Source organism: Agelaius tricolor, unplaced genomic scaffold, assembly GCF_023055355.1.
Source record: "Agelaius tricolor isolate 1412-34295 unplaced genomic scaffold, bAgeTri1.0.p SCAF_11, whole genome shotgun sequence".
In the NCBI taxonomy this organism is placed as follows: domain Eukaryota; kingdom Metazoa; phylum Chordata; class Aves; order Passeriformes; family Icteridae; genus Agelaius; species Agelaius tricolor.
Genome location: NW_027269271.1, coordinates 12,687,401 through 12,704,792, shown reverse-complemented (window position 1 = coordinate 12,704,792; position 17,392 = coordinate 12,687,401). Strand labels below are relative to the sequence as shown.

Sequence of the window (17,392 nt, the reverse complement as noted above, 5' to 3'; positions counted from 1 at the left end):
TCGGGGATATTGAGAAACATGCAGAGATCAGACATACATATAGCTCACCCTTCTGCTTCACCTCACCAAAGAACATGGCCATTTGTGATTCTACTGATCTGCACTGGGCTAAAGCACAGAGGGGTACCACTACCAGTCAGAGGAAATCCCTTCCCTTACTCCTTAGCACCCAGCAAAGGATTGTCCCACATACCCTGGAAATGGGGGAAAAGTAAACCAAGGAAGTGGGTATCCTAAATCCATAGATTATAACCTTTATGGACAACTTGTCCTCTCTTAGCATTGTCTTGATTTTCAATGCTCAGAAACCACTACACCTTGTCAGAATTAAGCCAAATGAATCTTTCTCATAGTAACTCACAGAAGGTTTGCATGCAGAAAATCAGCCAATTTTGGGCCTTATCTTCTGCCCATTCCTCCTCCCCCTCACAGTGCCAGCCATTTGCTCTCAAAAATATAGTGATATTAAAGAATATAATATACTTACAGCCAGATACATAGCTGCATATATGCTTAGTGCTGCTTCTTTGGATGGGAAAGTCTTTCTGGCTTTCATGATAAGGTCTGGATTTCCAGTACAGGCATGTACGCTACTGATGAATTGGGTGTACTGTTTACATCCAAGTGCTGTGTAGTTGGGTTTACAAAGTGCAAGAAAATGGGGTGCAAGATTCCCTGTTACTACTTGTCCAGCATTTACAAAGATGTCCGTAGCAAACAGTCCAAATGCATAAATTCCTAAAGAGGGAAACAAAGAGTTAAATTTCCTGAAAATTCATAGTATTCATCACAGCAATAGAGCAGCTTCTTCCATTCAAGAACATGAAAAATCCTCCCATGTACTGCACCCTAAAGACCATGGAGATGGTATTTTCCTACAAAACTGCAGCAGCAACACTGCAATGTACCCACACACCTGATGGCTCTCCCATCTTTCACAGGAACTCACCCCTTGTGCAAGTAGCCTGCTTTCCCAGGCCCCACAGTCATGCATATCCCGTTTGGGGTAGCTGGCTTTACTGGTACCTAACTTTTTCCCATGTTCACTAAACAGAAGTGACAGAGGGAAATTCTCCACCCAATAAATCTGCTAGAAAACCAAGGTCAGATCCTGATGGAGAAGTAACTTGTGAAGTCATAACACACACTGGAAAAACTTTTTTTTTCCCTTGTAGCTGTAAAGAATCTAAGGTACTGAATAATTCAATATTGCCATGCACCAGTTGTCTTCATCTGCCTGCTACTGGGTAAATCTCTATGCATGGCATATTAATCACAGTATCAACACAGTGAGCTAAAGATTTATATATTTGAGGAACTACTTATGCTAAAGAGTTTTTTTAGTCAGACATATCAGCAAAGCATTAAGTACATGTACTCGTTCATTAGAATGTAAATGCATGTATCTGATTACTTAAAGGAAAACAGATTTCTGCTATTCTGAGGTCCCTCTCTATCCTTTTGTAAATAGAAAATGAGCTCTGGAAGAACATGCAAACACAGCAGCCTGACCAGCAGGCAAAGCCATGCTTGTTCCAATTCCACCTGAGCTATCAATTTCCCCCTGTATTTCTATGGGCAAATCACCTTTCCTTTCCCATTCTCCAATTCACTGGGAATATAGGGTGAGCTCTGGAAAATCCCAGTTTCATGGGGCACTATGAGGACTTTAAAGGATCAACATTCCAGCAGACATAATTCCACAGAAACATACAGTTATAAAGGTCAGGATTTTTCTTAGCAAAGCTAGAGGACCAAGGCTGATTTCTGGGATCCTGGCTGGTCAGCAATGTCACACTAATGCTATTTCCTCCCAAGATGCTAGACTCTGGTGAGCAGCACATTGTGCCTGTCACTTCACAGAAGGACCTTTCAGCCAGTCCTGAGGGTGTGCACTGCACAACACAGCTGGACACATCGCTCTGGGCGAGAATAATGGGCAGCAATGCTTTCATCTGCTGCAACAGCAGAGAGTTTTTGCCCACTCTTGCCACCCCTACCAAATTTTGTTTTGCTTCTGTGAAGAAAGAAGGGACCACTTAGTGGGAAAAAAACTCAGGCACTGATTACACAGAGAGGAAGTGGAGTGGGGGGAGCTCCTCATCATCAGTCTGCACCTCCTCCAGACCTATACAAGACAGTCTCTTGACAGGGAGCGATCGCACTCTGGGAAGGCAGGCACAGTTGTTACACAAACACTGCAAATACAGACACATCTGCACAGGCCCTCCCTCCCCCTGACACTGGGGCACACAGCAGGATTAGCTGCCCCAGGGCTTCATTCCTCCAGCTGTTTCCTTCAGATGCAGTCATGAGAGAGAAGCAAACAGCAGAACTGAGCCCTGCTATGGCATCCCTACATGGATTAAAGAGCAGCATCCAATATACATTTTGAATGGTGGGACTTCGCCCTCCAAACATATTTAGAATGAACTAAATAGAAAAGATGACATCTCATAGCTGCTGAAGTCAATGGGGGAGTTTCAGCTAAAACCAATGTAGCATGGATTTTACACAGTTTTCTGCTAGAGACTGAGATATAATACAATATCCAGGCTAAGAAAGCAGCTAAATTGGCTTGGCTTCAAACACACATTTATATCCCAATGTCCTCAACTTTGGAGTGTGTGTGTGTTTACTATCAGCTATAGATACGGCACAAGGATACCACCGTTCTCTACTTCACCCCACTTCAGGCCTGCTGGTTGTTTTTCCCCCCTAGTGGTCCCAGTTCTTTCTACTTTTACTGCTGTTTCTGCAACTGTTTTTTAATCCAAACTTCCAAAAAGCTTCATTTGCTACCTAAAAGGAAAACTGCACCTGAGTTAAGACTGCACATGAAATGTTATATGGTTATCTGAATATTTTCCCCAGGTCAAAATTAAGACATAACTGATCACTCTCACCATTCAGGAAATGAAAGCAGTAATTTTGCTCATACCAAGGAATCGGATGGTCCTGCGCACCAGTGGATTTATGTAACAACAGTCTCCAGTTAATATTGTTTTTTCTTGGTTTTCAAAATCCTTTGTAGCTAACTGTAGACAAAAGACTGCAGTTTCTCCAACGATAATCTTAGGGGAGGAGAAAAAAGGGGAGAGAAATGGTGCATCAGATTACAGCAAGTAAAATACACTAATATTACAGAGACAGACATCTCATCTGAAAGAAACAAGACCAAGCCAGTACAAATAACAGCATAAGTGAATCAAGTTCTGTACATTAATCTTCTTATGAGGGAAATATGCCTTATGGTTTGCTTTATTTGCCTTAAAAGAGAATAAATTATTACAACCAGGATTTGTAGTCAACATAACATAACCTAGTTTTCAGGATGAGGGGAAAGAGAACGATCTATTAGTTCAAGAACAACAGATCACATAATGCACAAGATCTGGACCACAGTAAAGGCCTAATCCTGCAAGATGCTGAACCTTTCATTCCCCACATTCACTGACACCCAGCACTTCACAGGGTTGAGCTTTAAATTTTGGACTATGATAGAGAGAAAGGGGAAAAAAAAATCATAACAGAACTCCTGTTCACATCAGAGGTTTGGTTTACCAGGAAGTACTTAACAGGGTTCAATTTACATTTTACTAGCTAAATTTATCAATTCTGGATTTAGCTCTCTTCCTCATGCTTGAACAAAGTGTCACCACTGATATTTTAACATTAAGAATGGCCTGTTTCATATACACTCCACCAAAATAATGTATCATTCACATTATAGTTGGCAAAAAACCATAAAAATCACCAAATGAGAAAAACATGTATTTTGAATGTAAAATATCTTCTCTAGGTTATGTATTTACCTGTACAAAAAAGCATGACCTTTATTCACTATAATTGAGACTTGATAGCCGAAGCCAAGACATTAAGCAGATATACAATACGAAGCTTTATGGCAGGGATAATTTAAAAGCAGAGCAGAAGGGTCAAATAATGACCACTGGATGCTAACCCTGATTCACTGTGGGACTCACAGGCAAGGCCCTTCCACTCCTCTACATGAAAAACTTAAAGCTTATTGGCAGGTACATCACACCTTGATCAACTAGAATGAAGACTACCAAAGTGAAATCTTAATACTCCATAAATACAACCAATAATGCCATCAATCTGATTAACTGCTGAGGTTTTTCTAAACCTTTGCCTTAACAGAAAAATATAAATATTTTCATATCTCACAATAGGTCTGAACACGTCTACAAAATAAATAAAATAATCTGTGGGCACTGGCTCATGTGCACATTTTGTTGTCAACAGGAAGGATGCAATTAATGACATTACTTAGCTGATTGTAGATTATGCAGATACCCTTGGGCTAAACTGTGGAGGAAAGTGCTACTTATAAATAATGTGGAACAAGTAACAAAAGTAAGTCTGAAAGCAGGTATGTAAAAAAGCAATATTTAATTTGTCACCAAAACAGTCATTATCCATTACTTTAGACTGGCTTCAGATCCTAGTAGAATTTTTAGATAAAACAGAAATTTCAATACCTGAACTAACAAATATCCTCTCTCTGTTGTGATGCAAGCAAATTTCCAACCCAGTGAAGTAGAATTTCTTCAACTATAATTAGTAAATGATCAGTATACATGAAAAATAATTCAACCTTGAATTCAAGATCATCCAAATTATGAGAACTCAACCCAGTGATCCCTATAGCTCTCATGAAAAAAACATACCAAAAATATCAGTTTTAATGGATTCATAAAGGTGAGAACAGAAACACTAATACTTTTACTGTGAGTCACAGTATGCTTTTCTTTCCTCTCAAGGACTAGGCAACCTGAATAGAGTCAGATTCTGCCTTTAATGCTTTCTGCCAAACTCAATAGATTGCAGTAAAATTTTTGCAGATTTTGAAACTCCAGGAAAGAGCAGAATTCAGCACAAAGGAAGCATCTGTGAGATACAGTACTCAACCTTTTGCAAAAGCACTCAAGAGTGCCAGCAAGCTCAACTCTCCAGCTCTGAGCAGAGACTGAATCTGCTGATCTAAGAATAAAGGTTGTCTTCTTGCCTGGTAGGGAAGCTGGCGTTTACTAAAGAGAGAACTGCGTGTTCAGTTATAGGAAAGGAGATTCTCACTTCCAGCAATGTCTTCATCAGCTGCATCTAGATCTTTGCTGCTGCCAAGAGATTTTCCCTGTTACATTTCCTGTCTTTGATGGTGACCTGTATGAAGAAACCCCTCTGTTCCAAGAATAGCAGCATTCAAGTTCTTAGCTGAACAAGAATACTCCAAAGGTGGGCACATAGGTGCAAGGGTCAGAAGGATGTGGAGTTTGGCTGAAGACAAAACTTCTGCTACAGAAGGCCCAGTGCTCTGCTGTCAGTAGCACTAAGAGTCATTGAGCACACAAGGCATTCATCTCTATGCTTCCGTGGATTCACTTTGACAGAATCCTTCTAGAATTTGGCAATAAATACAGCTTCTTTATTTTTCTGTACTGGCAGCTCAGCTAAAGCTCCATCCTTCAGCACAAGCACTGCTCATCTCAATAATCAGCCTATTGATGTTTCAGAAATGGAAGAAAAATCCTTTTCAATCTCAATAAATCCCAGGAGAAATTCTTCCCAGTGCAATTCCTTCCTCTTCTTCTCTCCAGCATCACTGACAATAATCAGCTCTACAGGGTAGAGGAAAAGGAGAGCAATATCCCCCCTGCACTTTACAGCAATTTGCATGCCTGGTATATTCCTGGAAAGAGCAATTTCTGTATTCCTGCTGGCACAGGAACCACCATTACCCCTTCTACAGCATATGCCAGTTGTAACCAGCCAACAAGTGACATTTAACAGAATTATTTGTGTACTTCTTCTCTAAGTCGTAGGGCAAAAAGTTTTTGGAATATTCCAAAACTGGCAGTGAAAGATTGCAATGGAGAATCTGAATGTTCTGACAACATAAACGTCTGGACAAAATTACACAAGTTCAGGTACAGAAATATGATTGCAATGAAAAAGAGAGGATATTAGAAGCATATTTTACTTTGTTCTACCAGGGTCATATTACTTCAGATCACTGTACAAATTTCCCAAAGGTATGTATTAAAATTCCTAGCTCACAGATATTTTATCAGATTTTAAAAGCAGGGGAGGCCATCCTTCCCTAAGGCTATCCTTCCATTTTGATATACAGCTACAGCATATAAATTATAAGGAAAAGAACAATTTTCATCTGAAGTCTAACAGTACCAAGTGCAGGCTCTCCAGTATTCTCAAGGACATATGTATAAACAACTTGCAGAGTCCTTAGATAAAAACAGTGTACATAAGTGTTGTAACATGGAGCAAGACAAGGATGATCATTTACTCTTATGGAAGCATATAAAAATATTAACCCAGCAAAAGTTAAATTACAGAAATTCTTGAAACCATCTCCATGACAATCATATCCTGTCTGTGATGTGACAATCCATTTGACAGCCAGGAACAGAATCTGAGAGGGATGTGATCTAAAATTAATATTTCTTCTTGTTTCACCTCTTTAACTCCATATTAATATATTAGCTGATTGATTTTCATGGTGTGTCTATACTACTAATACATTTTTTGCATTTATTGCCAACCATCTAATACCTGTCCCTTTCCTTGTTTTCTTCTCAGGATTCTTATAGCATTTTGCACACATTCCTTACACTGGTTCCCTCCACCCAAGTCCAGGTTTTCTCTGTATTAGTCATTTTTCTGAATCCAGGCAAGCTGTGCCTAGTTTTAGCACTGCATGTCAATTTAAAAATCTAATTTGTCCTTCCATCCAGTATATTCTTAACTTGGTTCTAAATTCTGTGTTCTTTTCAACTCGAAATGTCAAGCCTGACTCATTCCAAATATTAGAGCTAGAGCAGCTCTGACACTGTTGATTTTCCAGTAAACTGACTCCATAAACAAACCTCCCCTAGTGTCTCCTATGCTTTACAACAACCAGCGCCTATATTAATAAATGACCATAAATCTGTACTTCTTAAAATAATAATGAGGTTTACTTTGTGACCTACATTTTCATATATTTCACATAACTCCCTATAAAGTCCCAAGACTTAAGTGACACTTAAATATTTACTTGCATTACAAGATATCTGAAGGTACATGAATATGTTTAAACGAGATAAATCTTGAAATGTAAGGTTGATAATTGCTAGTTGGGATTAAATTTCTGTATATACAGTCATAGACCTTTCCAGCACCTACTTTAGGCTACACAAATGTTCAAGAAATATTTCACACAGGCTAGGGAATATCACAGAATACACGATTCCCCCTCTGCCAATTTTCAGGGTTTTGCTGTAACTACAGCAACCACTTAGATAGATGAGTAACACTGAAAAGTTGTTACTGCATTAAAAAGACCACTAAATATTCATCCATGTGCTCAACTCATCAAGTTAAGAACATTTTACAATACTGTGCATTGTAGTTTCTCTTCTGACTTTGTTTCATTCATTGTGTTTCTCTCATTTAGACATGACTTGAACAGTAACCAAGGCTTCTATGTGAGACCATCTTCAAGAAACAACCGTGGTGGAATGAGCATCTCAGGCAGTCCATTGCTCTGCTTTTCTCTCTAGAATCCATTTCCTTGTTCTTCCCTATCAGGCAAGAAGGCAATGGAGCTAAAAATCTTGGGAATGATTTACATACCTCTAGGAAAATTGTTATCAATTAAATTGCATGGCCTCCCTATTCATTTAATTTATGAGTTCCCACTTAGTGTGGTGCAGATCTCCTCTAAAAATATGGCTTCTATATGCTTTGTTATTCCTGCTCTTTACCTTGTCTTTTTAACTTTTGAGACCATGGGCGATTCCTGGCCTATTTTCTCTTTAAAAATGCCATCCATGTACCGATGAGCACAGTGGCTTCAGTTTGGGAAATCCAGCAGCATAAACCTTGGCCTTTAGTGATGCTCAAAGTAAAGCTCTGCTCTCCACTTGAAGCTAAAATTGTTGAGTGAGGTGACAGCCCTGGCAGGAAAAGCAGCAACAGTATTTCCAGCAGGAGCAATTTCAAGCTCATTATGCAGAGTTTCCCCTTGAGGCCATTTTCTTTGTGTTTTTCTTGTTCTCATTGCTTCTTGCTTGCTTAAACTGACAGCAAATGCCCTGGTCAATTTTCAGAGAAGTACATTTTCTATAGTAACAAATGACCAGTAGTTCTGCAGAAAATGAAAAAATAAATCCTAGATAAATCTGTGGTATTGATTAAATAGAAAATATCCTCTCTTGCATTTAACATGAGGATATAGGACCCTACTGCATAGCAGCTTCTGAAGGTCAACAGAAGAGATGTAAAAAAGAAAACTGCATTTCTAAAAAAAGATTTTGAAAAAACTCAGCCTTTTTGAACCTGTAAATTTTGTTTTAAATATGTACTCCCCATATTTTTTTGAGAAAAATACTAAAATTCAATATATTGGGTCATGTCCACTTACAAAAGAAAAATAACAGTAAAAGATTACTATAGTGCAATATTATCTGCATTACTTAGTTCTCTGTAGTGTGGAGCAAGGCTATATGGTACTAAACAGTAACGTTACTTTTGATAGGAACAAATATTCTTTATTTCCCATTTTAATACATTGTAGACATACTCAGTATGTAACAATGGTAAAGGCTGCTCTCTACGCAAAGACTTTACTGGTATTTGAAAGCAAGAGGCACACGGTAGCCAAGCATTTATAAGCAGGAAGCCAGAAATGAACCACATGAGAACATAATCACAAAGACATGGACAACTTCACCATTCACTGAATTATCTTCATTCATTACCACATGAGAGGGAAAAAAAAGAAATATTTTGAAGTACAGAGTCTCTTAAGAGCTTCCTTTTTTCCTTAACTGAGCAACTGATCATGTGTGCCAATGGCATCTCCTCTGGAGCCCATCTGTGGTGTCTGATGGGCAAAGCCCCTGCAGAGCAGCACCAGGGCTGAAATCGCACAATGCCAGAGCAAAGGCTGGTCACGTAAAAGGTCATCTAGAGAAAGAGTTACCAGGCCCTGCTGTTCCCAGAGGAACTAAGAGAAAGCCTTGTGCCATCACCAGAGGGCAGCTAGTGGCACATGAGAGCAGGGCCTTGCATGGCACTTGATGCTCCGGGATTGAGCACTGAGGACACGGCCCAGGCAGTGTACCCGCCCTGCTGGGCTGCCCTGCACACCGAGCTCTGCATCCAGCCCTCTCCACCTGCCGTGTTTGCCATTGCAGCTCCTGCCTGCCCTGCACACCGAGCTCTGCATCCAGCCCTCTCCACCTGCTCTGTTTGCCATTGCAGCTCCTGCCTGCCCTGCACACCGAGCTCTGCATCCAGCCCTCTCCACCTGCCGTGTTTGCCATTGCAGCTCCTGCCTGCCCTGCACACCGAGCTCTGCATCCAGCCCTCTCCACCTGCCGTGTTTGCCATTGCAGCTCCTGCCTGCCCTGCACACCGAGCTCTGCATCCAGCCCTCTCCACCTGCCGTGTTTGCCATTGCAGCTCCTGCCTGCCCTGCACACCGAGCTCTGCATCCAGCCCTCTCCACCTGCCGTGTTTGCCATTGCAGCTCCTGCCTGCCCTGCTGGGCTGCCCTGCACACCAAGCTCTGCATCCAGCCCTCTCCACCTGCCGTGTTTGCCATTGCAGCTCCTGCCTGCCCTGCACACCGAGCTCTGCATCCAGCCCTCTCCACCTGCTGTGTTTGCCATTGCAGTCCTGCTCATGGCTGCTGAACCTTTCGTACCACTGTGAGATGAAGAACATGCAGCTGCTCTGCACTGCAGCTCTCCAGGCGATTAGAAATGGCCAGGATGTGAGGAACACGCTCAGGAACGCCAATGTGGCAGTCTGGGGGCCAAGTAAGCGTCTGGCACCTGGCTCTAAAACTATCCAAATGCTGGCAGCTTTACAATACTGACATGAGTATTCTTGCTGAACACATTGCAGTAGGTAGTAGACCAGAGACATTCATGAGAATTCTTGCCCATGCATCAAGCTTTTTTAATTTTAAAAAATAACATCAAAAAAACAGAGAAAAAATGTTAATCTAGAGAAAATATCTACATCTAAAAAAACCCCTAGTAAATGGTGAGGGGAAGAGAGAAAAATTAATTCAAAACTGCCTTCTAAAAGCATAAATTCACATCGCAAACTGTGAAGTTACTTTAGGCTCTAATACTCCAGATAAGGTTATCATAGGAAATTCTTACAGTTTTTAAATTTTTCTCATTTTCTTTTTACAAAAACCAAGGATTCCATTACGTAAAGTTTCTGAACTTCACAAACACACCTCCTTAGGAAAATGAGCTGTAATATGACCAGGTATCATTCAGATTTCAACTGATTTTAGTCTCCTGATTGCTGATGGATACATGAAAAAGGTTGTTGTTAAATATAATTATTTCATTAAGTAGTTTGAAAAATAATTCTACATCAAAATTTTTCATTTTTCTCAAGGACTTAACTTCAACGTTTAAAATACTATGGTATTTGTGAAGGAAAAATGAAATGTTCAAAGCTCTATAATTTATCTTCTCTGTTAGAAGATGAACTTCATATATGTTCATCTTTGCACTCAGCTGTATCAAGGAAGTCTTCCACTGGACTTCGAGTGACACATGTGGAGAACACTGTGGCTCTTTATGATCTGACCTTGGTGAACCCCTTTGTTTCTTCACTGGCCAAGAAAACTGTACATTGTTCTATCTGCTGAGGCACACTGGTGTTCTAACCCTTCTGTGCATATTGAAAACATGATTCCTTGATAAACACAATACCAATGTGTCTGACACCCATACCAGTGATCATTTCCAACAGAAATGTTTCTCTGAATTTCAAGCCTTAGGTGATCTATGCAACTGCACTTTTCTACCCAGGATGAACATTCAATTGCAAAATTCAGCATAAACGGCCTTTCATCCCTGTTTGAATAAAATCTGATTACATAAAAGGCATCTCTTAAAGATTCCAGTCACAAAGTAGTGGTTTTACAGTCAGCATATGACTGTAGTCAACTGTTCTCAGAGGTTCAGAAGAAAGAGAATATTGGTATTTCTTGCTTTTCCCACTGTCTTACTTCTAGCTCACTTCTACTCAAGGCCAGCAATATTTTGCAGATATATTATTCCAGAGATCAGTTCAAGGAAAGCCACTTGCACTTAAGTGCCATTGCCATGAAACAATGGAAAATGGAGGACCAAACACTGGAACAGTCTAAGTACCCTGTGTTTCAATAGAGCTACGAGAAAAACATGCTGTATCTAAGATTAATACCCGTAAGATTCCACAAAAATTGTTTTCTGGATTTTTGGGGCAAAATATGTAGGTCTACAAAACATACACACAACTAGTCTATTATTTATGTTTATTATTATAAACTAATATTTGATTCATAATGATAAATTTAAGTAGATAGCTCAATAAAATAATTCTAAGCTTTTTATTAAAAATTACCTTCAAAATAAAATAGCTCTCTTTGTAATCACATAAGTAGCTCCACTCCTAATAATAACAGGTGCTCTGTATAAGCACCTCTTCCTTTACCATTACCTTAGGCTACAGTATAATTGCCAACAAATGAAATACATTAAGGTGGTGAACCTTTTTTAGTTGAAATCCAAGGTAGTAAGCTCAATAACTTCAATAAGAGCTGGATTAGTTGTGAAAACCATGGCACTCTAGGTTAAGAGCAACACCTCATCCAAAGTCTGGAAATAGATCTTAGATATGAATACTGTCCCAAGAGAATAATAAAACTAAGAAGACAATCCAATTTTACAGAGAAGCAGTACCAAACATTTGAGGAAGAAGTTTAAGAGGTCAGATAAATCAGAAAGATAAGTCAAAAAATACAATGCCCACTCCTGAACATATTAACTTATAAGTCATTCTTCTAATATACTTTATGTCATTACATTGTAAGCATTGCTGCAAAGAATCCATGTGTCATTAAAAATAAATTTAAAATACTTTAAAAGCCCATCCATAGAAGTACTTGGTCTAAAACTAAAACTTCTTCTGAGCTGCCTCACATTAGGGTTACTTGTGCATAGTATGTGCATTCAGCATAAAACCAGCAGTAAAACAGCAGTAACAAACCCTGACAATATTAATCCACACTTCTAGTGCCCCTGAGAGCCAGGAAACAAGTGACGAAATAGAAGCTTTCAAGTAGAGAAAAGTAGAGACAGCACCTTGCACTGACACTTGAGTAACACCGTCAAGGAGAATACAGAAGTTAACTTTTCAAGCTTCACTGACCAGGCAAACTCATGATGTTATTCCCAGAATAGTCACTAGAGATGCTGGTCAGGGAGGAAGGACCCAAAAGAGGTCAGAAGTGCATCTTCTAGCCTCACCTCAACCAACTTGCAAGCCCATATACAAAACAATTGGCGACCATTCCCCCTGCATCTCCTCCCTCAGAATGGAAAGCTGTAATTTTACAGTGTGCAATTATTTCTCCTTAAGAATCCTATTATAATAAATTAAGATACTGAAGTGATGTTTATAAGAAACAGAATCTTAATGATGTCATACAAGTGGGGGTAGAGGCCTGTTTATAAGCACCAGAAGCTTTAGTAATTACTTACCCCCGCTCAAGAATGCAATGGGAATGAATTAGCCAGCAAGCTTTTTCACAAAACATTGCACAGCAGTAGCATATCCCATTTATCTTTATCTGATAAAAACACAAGCAGAAGGACCTTTTCAATAATGATACTGTATATTCTGTAGATCAAATATGGTGGGTTTTCTTTATGGTGGGTTTCTCTGTGGTGGGTTTCTGCAAATATGATTTGCACCAATTTTGTCACTCTTTCAACTCTGCTACACAATGTCTATTTTACTGCTCCTGCCACAAATCCAGATGGCTGCAGATGTGCAGCTGGCAACACTATGTTGTCTGACCCTGTTTAGAAGTTTACACAATGCAGTGCTTGAATTAAGAGGAAGTCCCAAGTGCCCTCATTGGCACAGCAGCCAATGAGCTGAAACAAGAGTAGCAAGAGTGGGAAATTTCAGCAAAAATTTCCTAGTACAGGAAATGCCTACAAGACAGAGGGGAGATTGTATACTTTGCTGTGAAGACAGCAGAGCATAAAAACAGCTCTTTAAGGCATGCAATGCTATTCTCAAAACTAATTGCAAAGTCTATTGCCTGAAGTAAACCCAGCTACTCTTCTTCAATATGTGACTGTATCTCTTTCCACTCATGAAATAGTGCATAATGGTTTACCCTAACAAGGATCATCTCCTTTGCACAGATCTGTAAAATAATACTGAATATGCTGCTGGCTTTATCAAGTATCTTGAAAAAAGCTCAAGTGGTGAGAGAAGTGTTTTAAGGATGAATGAGTCTATTTAAAATTTTTAGATCTTGTGAAGCTCTGACACTGACTGTCTTCAAGGCAGACTTTATAATAGCTGGGTTTTGGTCTTTTCTGTGAAGAGAATAAAGGACACTATATAAAATACATACTGTTATGTAAATGTACAAACACATGCTTTTTTAGCCAGTCTTGGATGCAATCATTATTGGAACAATTTAAATTACTACAAAGAGAAGTTCAAAGTATGCTGAAAGGTGCTTGCACACGTTCAGTGATAACAATTTAAGTATTCTGGTGTAAATGAATAAATTCTTTGAGGCATTACTTTTTTGCCATTGGTATTCAAGGTTAAAAGTACATTTGAACTGAACTATGGATAAAAAAGTCAACCATGTAAACATGACTTTTTCTGGCAACATAATGTGCATACACACTTGCATATGTAGACATAATTAGTTTTTTAAAGAATTAGTCTCTGCTCTATGATTTCCATCTACTCCTAATCACACAATAATCACAATTCAGAAACAAAAGAAATGCTGAGTAAAGCTGCAGTACTGACTACTAAAATGAACATGGTTCCGGAAAAAGATTCTATCAGCACTGAACTCATTCACACACAGCACTCCATCTCAGGAAAGCCTTGTGATTTCAAATAGCACTGAAGCATGTGATTAAACTCCATCAATACCAAGATAATTCATTAACAATACCAAGATAACAAATTAACGATCTAGCTCTGGTATAACTGTTCATGCAAAATCTCCTAGTGCTTTACAGAGAAGCCTAATTTCACAACTACCATTTGATAGCAAGGCATTAATGGCTACGTGTCCATTCTGCTTGAGCGCTCAGATCTCTTTACCAAGGCAAAGCCTGACAGAGCTCACAGCCCTGCTCTGTACATTCATTCCGCCAGCTGCAGATGTCCCCAAAGCACTCACATGGCCCAAGGTCAATCTGCCTACAAATCTCATCTGCCTTTGCTAAATGCTCTGAAAAGAGTCCCCGTGACCGACTGAAGTGCTGACTTCAGTCAAGCGTGAGCACTTGGCAAAGAGACCCATCCCAACAGCTGGAATGTCCCCACACCACTCACATGGAACATGCTTATGGCCTACAGCCTAATGCAAGCTCCCCAGTGCTCCCCTGAGCGCTCGGATGCTCGCACTCATGTCTGTGCACTCTGAATGCAGGATGGCAGCAGCCTCAGGCCTGGCCTCATGGCAGAGCCTTAATACACCCAACAGGGCCAAGGACTCTCCTCACAGGAACAGGAACAGCAGAACTTGGGCACTGGAGAGGCTCTGAACACCTAGCTCACTCTTTGTAAGTATGATCAAAGTACTATTAATATGTGCCAAAGCTTGGGCATGTCCACACATCGCTCTGCATAGAGCTGAACTCCTGCACAGACCTGCCCTTGGGGTCAGGCTCGGCCATGAGCCATCACCCCGTGAGGCTCCCCCGGCTCAGCACAGCCCTGTCATGGACAGCCTGTGCACACACTCTGTAAAACCCAAAAAATGAACACATCTGGGCTAAGTCTTGATTAAAGCAGGTCAAGCTCAAATACTTCACCTCATGTTCCCCACAGGCTGCAAGTTCATGTCACTGGCTACTGCAGCTCAGCTGGCCTGTGGTTAAGAAATCTTTAAGCAGAATTAATTCAGTCATGTCTGAGCCCTAAATTGCTACAGACAGGTCACAGAAATCCCTATTACTACCCAAAATCACTATACTGGGAAGCTGAGTTCCACTTACTGATTCTAATATTCAATACTTGATTTATAAAGAGCCAAACTATACATTGATTGAAGAAATCCCCAAAACATTACTCAAAACTTGAACAATAAATATAAAATGTATGACTAATCCTTTTTAGAGACAGCATGAAACCTACCAACCTAAAACAACAGGTTTAATACGCTGTATAGAGAAAGGAAAAAAAAATCTGGATAGCAGAATACTGTTAGTCTGACTTCTGCTCTTGGTAGCTGTTTTTTTCTTTATTATTTAGAAAACTAAAAACTCTGAATGCCTTCATACATACTCTTTAACCTGACATGGATAAGAGGAAAGAAGAAATAACAGCAGAGAAAGAAAAATAATATTTTTAAAACATAGCTATAGTACATTTATAATTTGCTGTACATTAGCAAGTGCATATGGTTAATGAAATTTCCATATAAATATACAATGTATAGTAATCAGGCAATGGATATTTATGATACATTTACACAATTCCCACAGAACTATAGACAATACGTTGTCCAGACTAGCAACTAGAAGTGGAATCCACAACTCAAGTTTTTATATTGTATAACCAGGAAGGTTTTTTATGGTGCCTCATACCCCAGGAAGTGGAATCCAAAATTAAGAGTCAGTTTTGAATCAGTACTGAACAATTTTTTACACTAACAGATTCTAAAAAGCCTTAATACATACAGTCACTTTTCTATTGCAGGTTTATTGGCATTTTACATAGAAAATAAATATATTCTGATCCACAGGTAAATAGAAGTGCTCTTAGTAAAGGCAGTTTGCCCATCAGAGATAGCAAGTGCTAGAACTGCTTTCCTAGTCACTATCCAACACCATGGTCACTGCACTATGTGCAAATACAAAGGACTTTGTTTTCAATAGATATTTCTCCTTAAAGCAGTATGTCTCATGTACAACTTCTTGAATGCCAGAGATATGGTATCTCCACCTCAGCTGGACTTTTTACTTCAATCTGTGAGGTTACCACATCTCTGCTAAATAAAAAACCATGCATGATGAAAGCTGGGCCATCGTGCACTTCAGTGTATTTGAGAGATGCTACAAGAGCATATAAAGCTTTTTAAACATCACTCTGCTTTTAAGGCTGAAAAACACAGCTAAAGCTACTTACAATTCCATGTTGGCTATCATTTATTATGTATCATATGGTCACCCATCTCCTCAATCCTGTATGATGTACAATGAGCAAGAATTGTTTAGCTGAAAAACTGATTATTACTTCAAGCCTACTATTTTAGACTATAAACAACGATACAAACTCCTTAATCGCTCAGGATTAGTTGGATTAACAATTTCTCACTTAAACATAAGTGCATCGTTTGTAGGACAAGCAGGCATTCAGCTGTTGCAAACAGAAGCCTGTCTGCCTTGTTCACATCTGCTTGCCACTTTACTTCCACAGAACCCATCAAAGGATGAAGCATATGGCCTCGATATTGCTGGTGTTTGTAAATCACATGCATACTAAGCACAGCAGAAATACATTCCAGTGCAAGTACAAACATAACTTCTGCAGGCACCATTCATGTAAGCCATCACAGCACAACAGGAAGACAGGCAGATAAAGAAGAATTCCCAAGAAAACACACAGTGGTTCTGAATTTTTAATTGTTTCTCCAGGTTATAACTCTGTTGGATTAGTGGTTTAATGCTGAGATAAAACCAGCATCAGACTATCAAATCGTGTATTTGTCTTGCTATGTGTCCCAACAGGCCAATACTGACATCTGGTACACAAAGTTACTGCAGACTTAACAGCGTGATTTATTTTTTTATTCTTAAGTAGAGTTGCAAAGCAATTATCCATTCACAGAGGAAGAGCATGACATAAACTGTCCCTTAGCTTTAAACTTTCCTGCATTCCAGACAAGGGCATTTCTCCTCCCAAAAAAGTGGCCTCCTGAAGTCCCCAGCACTTGCATATTTCAAAAAACAAAACAAAAGGCAGCAGGTTTTATATCTGTCCTACAAACACGTGGGAATGGAAGAAGAAACCTATAATGGAAAGAAGTTGCAGCTGCGCACACAGGGTGAAACAGGACTATGATGACAGGGACCAAATGAGCCCTGCAAGAACAATGTGATCACAGAGAAAACTAAGTTTACTGGCAATTCCTTATTCATGTAAAGTTTTAACAGCTGAAAAATGTGCCAGCAAGAGAAAGGCACATAAAACTAAAAAGCTTTAGCTTTTTAATATATAACCTATTTCAATAATGCTGGAATTATTTTCTTTGACTAGCTAATTAGTTTCTCAAAACCATTTCCATTTGATTTCAGAGGCT

The 17,392-nt window shown here is 39.5% G+C and overlaps 1 protein-coding gene across 2 annotated transcripts in view; it reads right to left on the bottom strand.

The window, feature by feature from the left end:
- Positions 1–17,392, bottom strand: part of PLPPR5 (phospholipid phosphatase related 5) — a 45,544-nt gene that overhangs the window by 20,727 nt on the left and 7,425 nt on the right. For both annotated transcript variants that reach the window (XM_071436190.1, XM_071436189.1), the window contains exons 2-3: positions 2,942–3,074; positions 488–738 (exon numbers count right to left, since the gene is read on the bottom strand). In XM_071436190.1, coding sequence (XP_071292291.1) covers positions 488–738; positions 2,942–3,074 — 384 coding nt within the window. The remainder of the gene's footprint in view (positions 1–487; positions 739–2,941; positions 3,075–17,392) is intronic.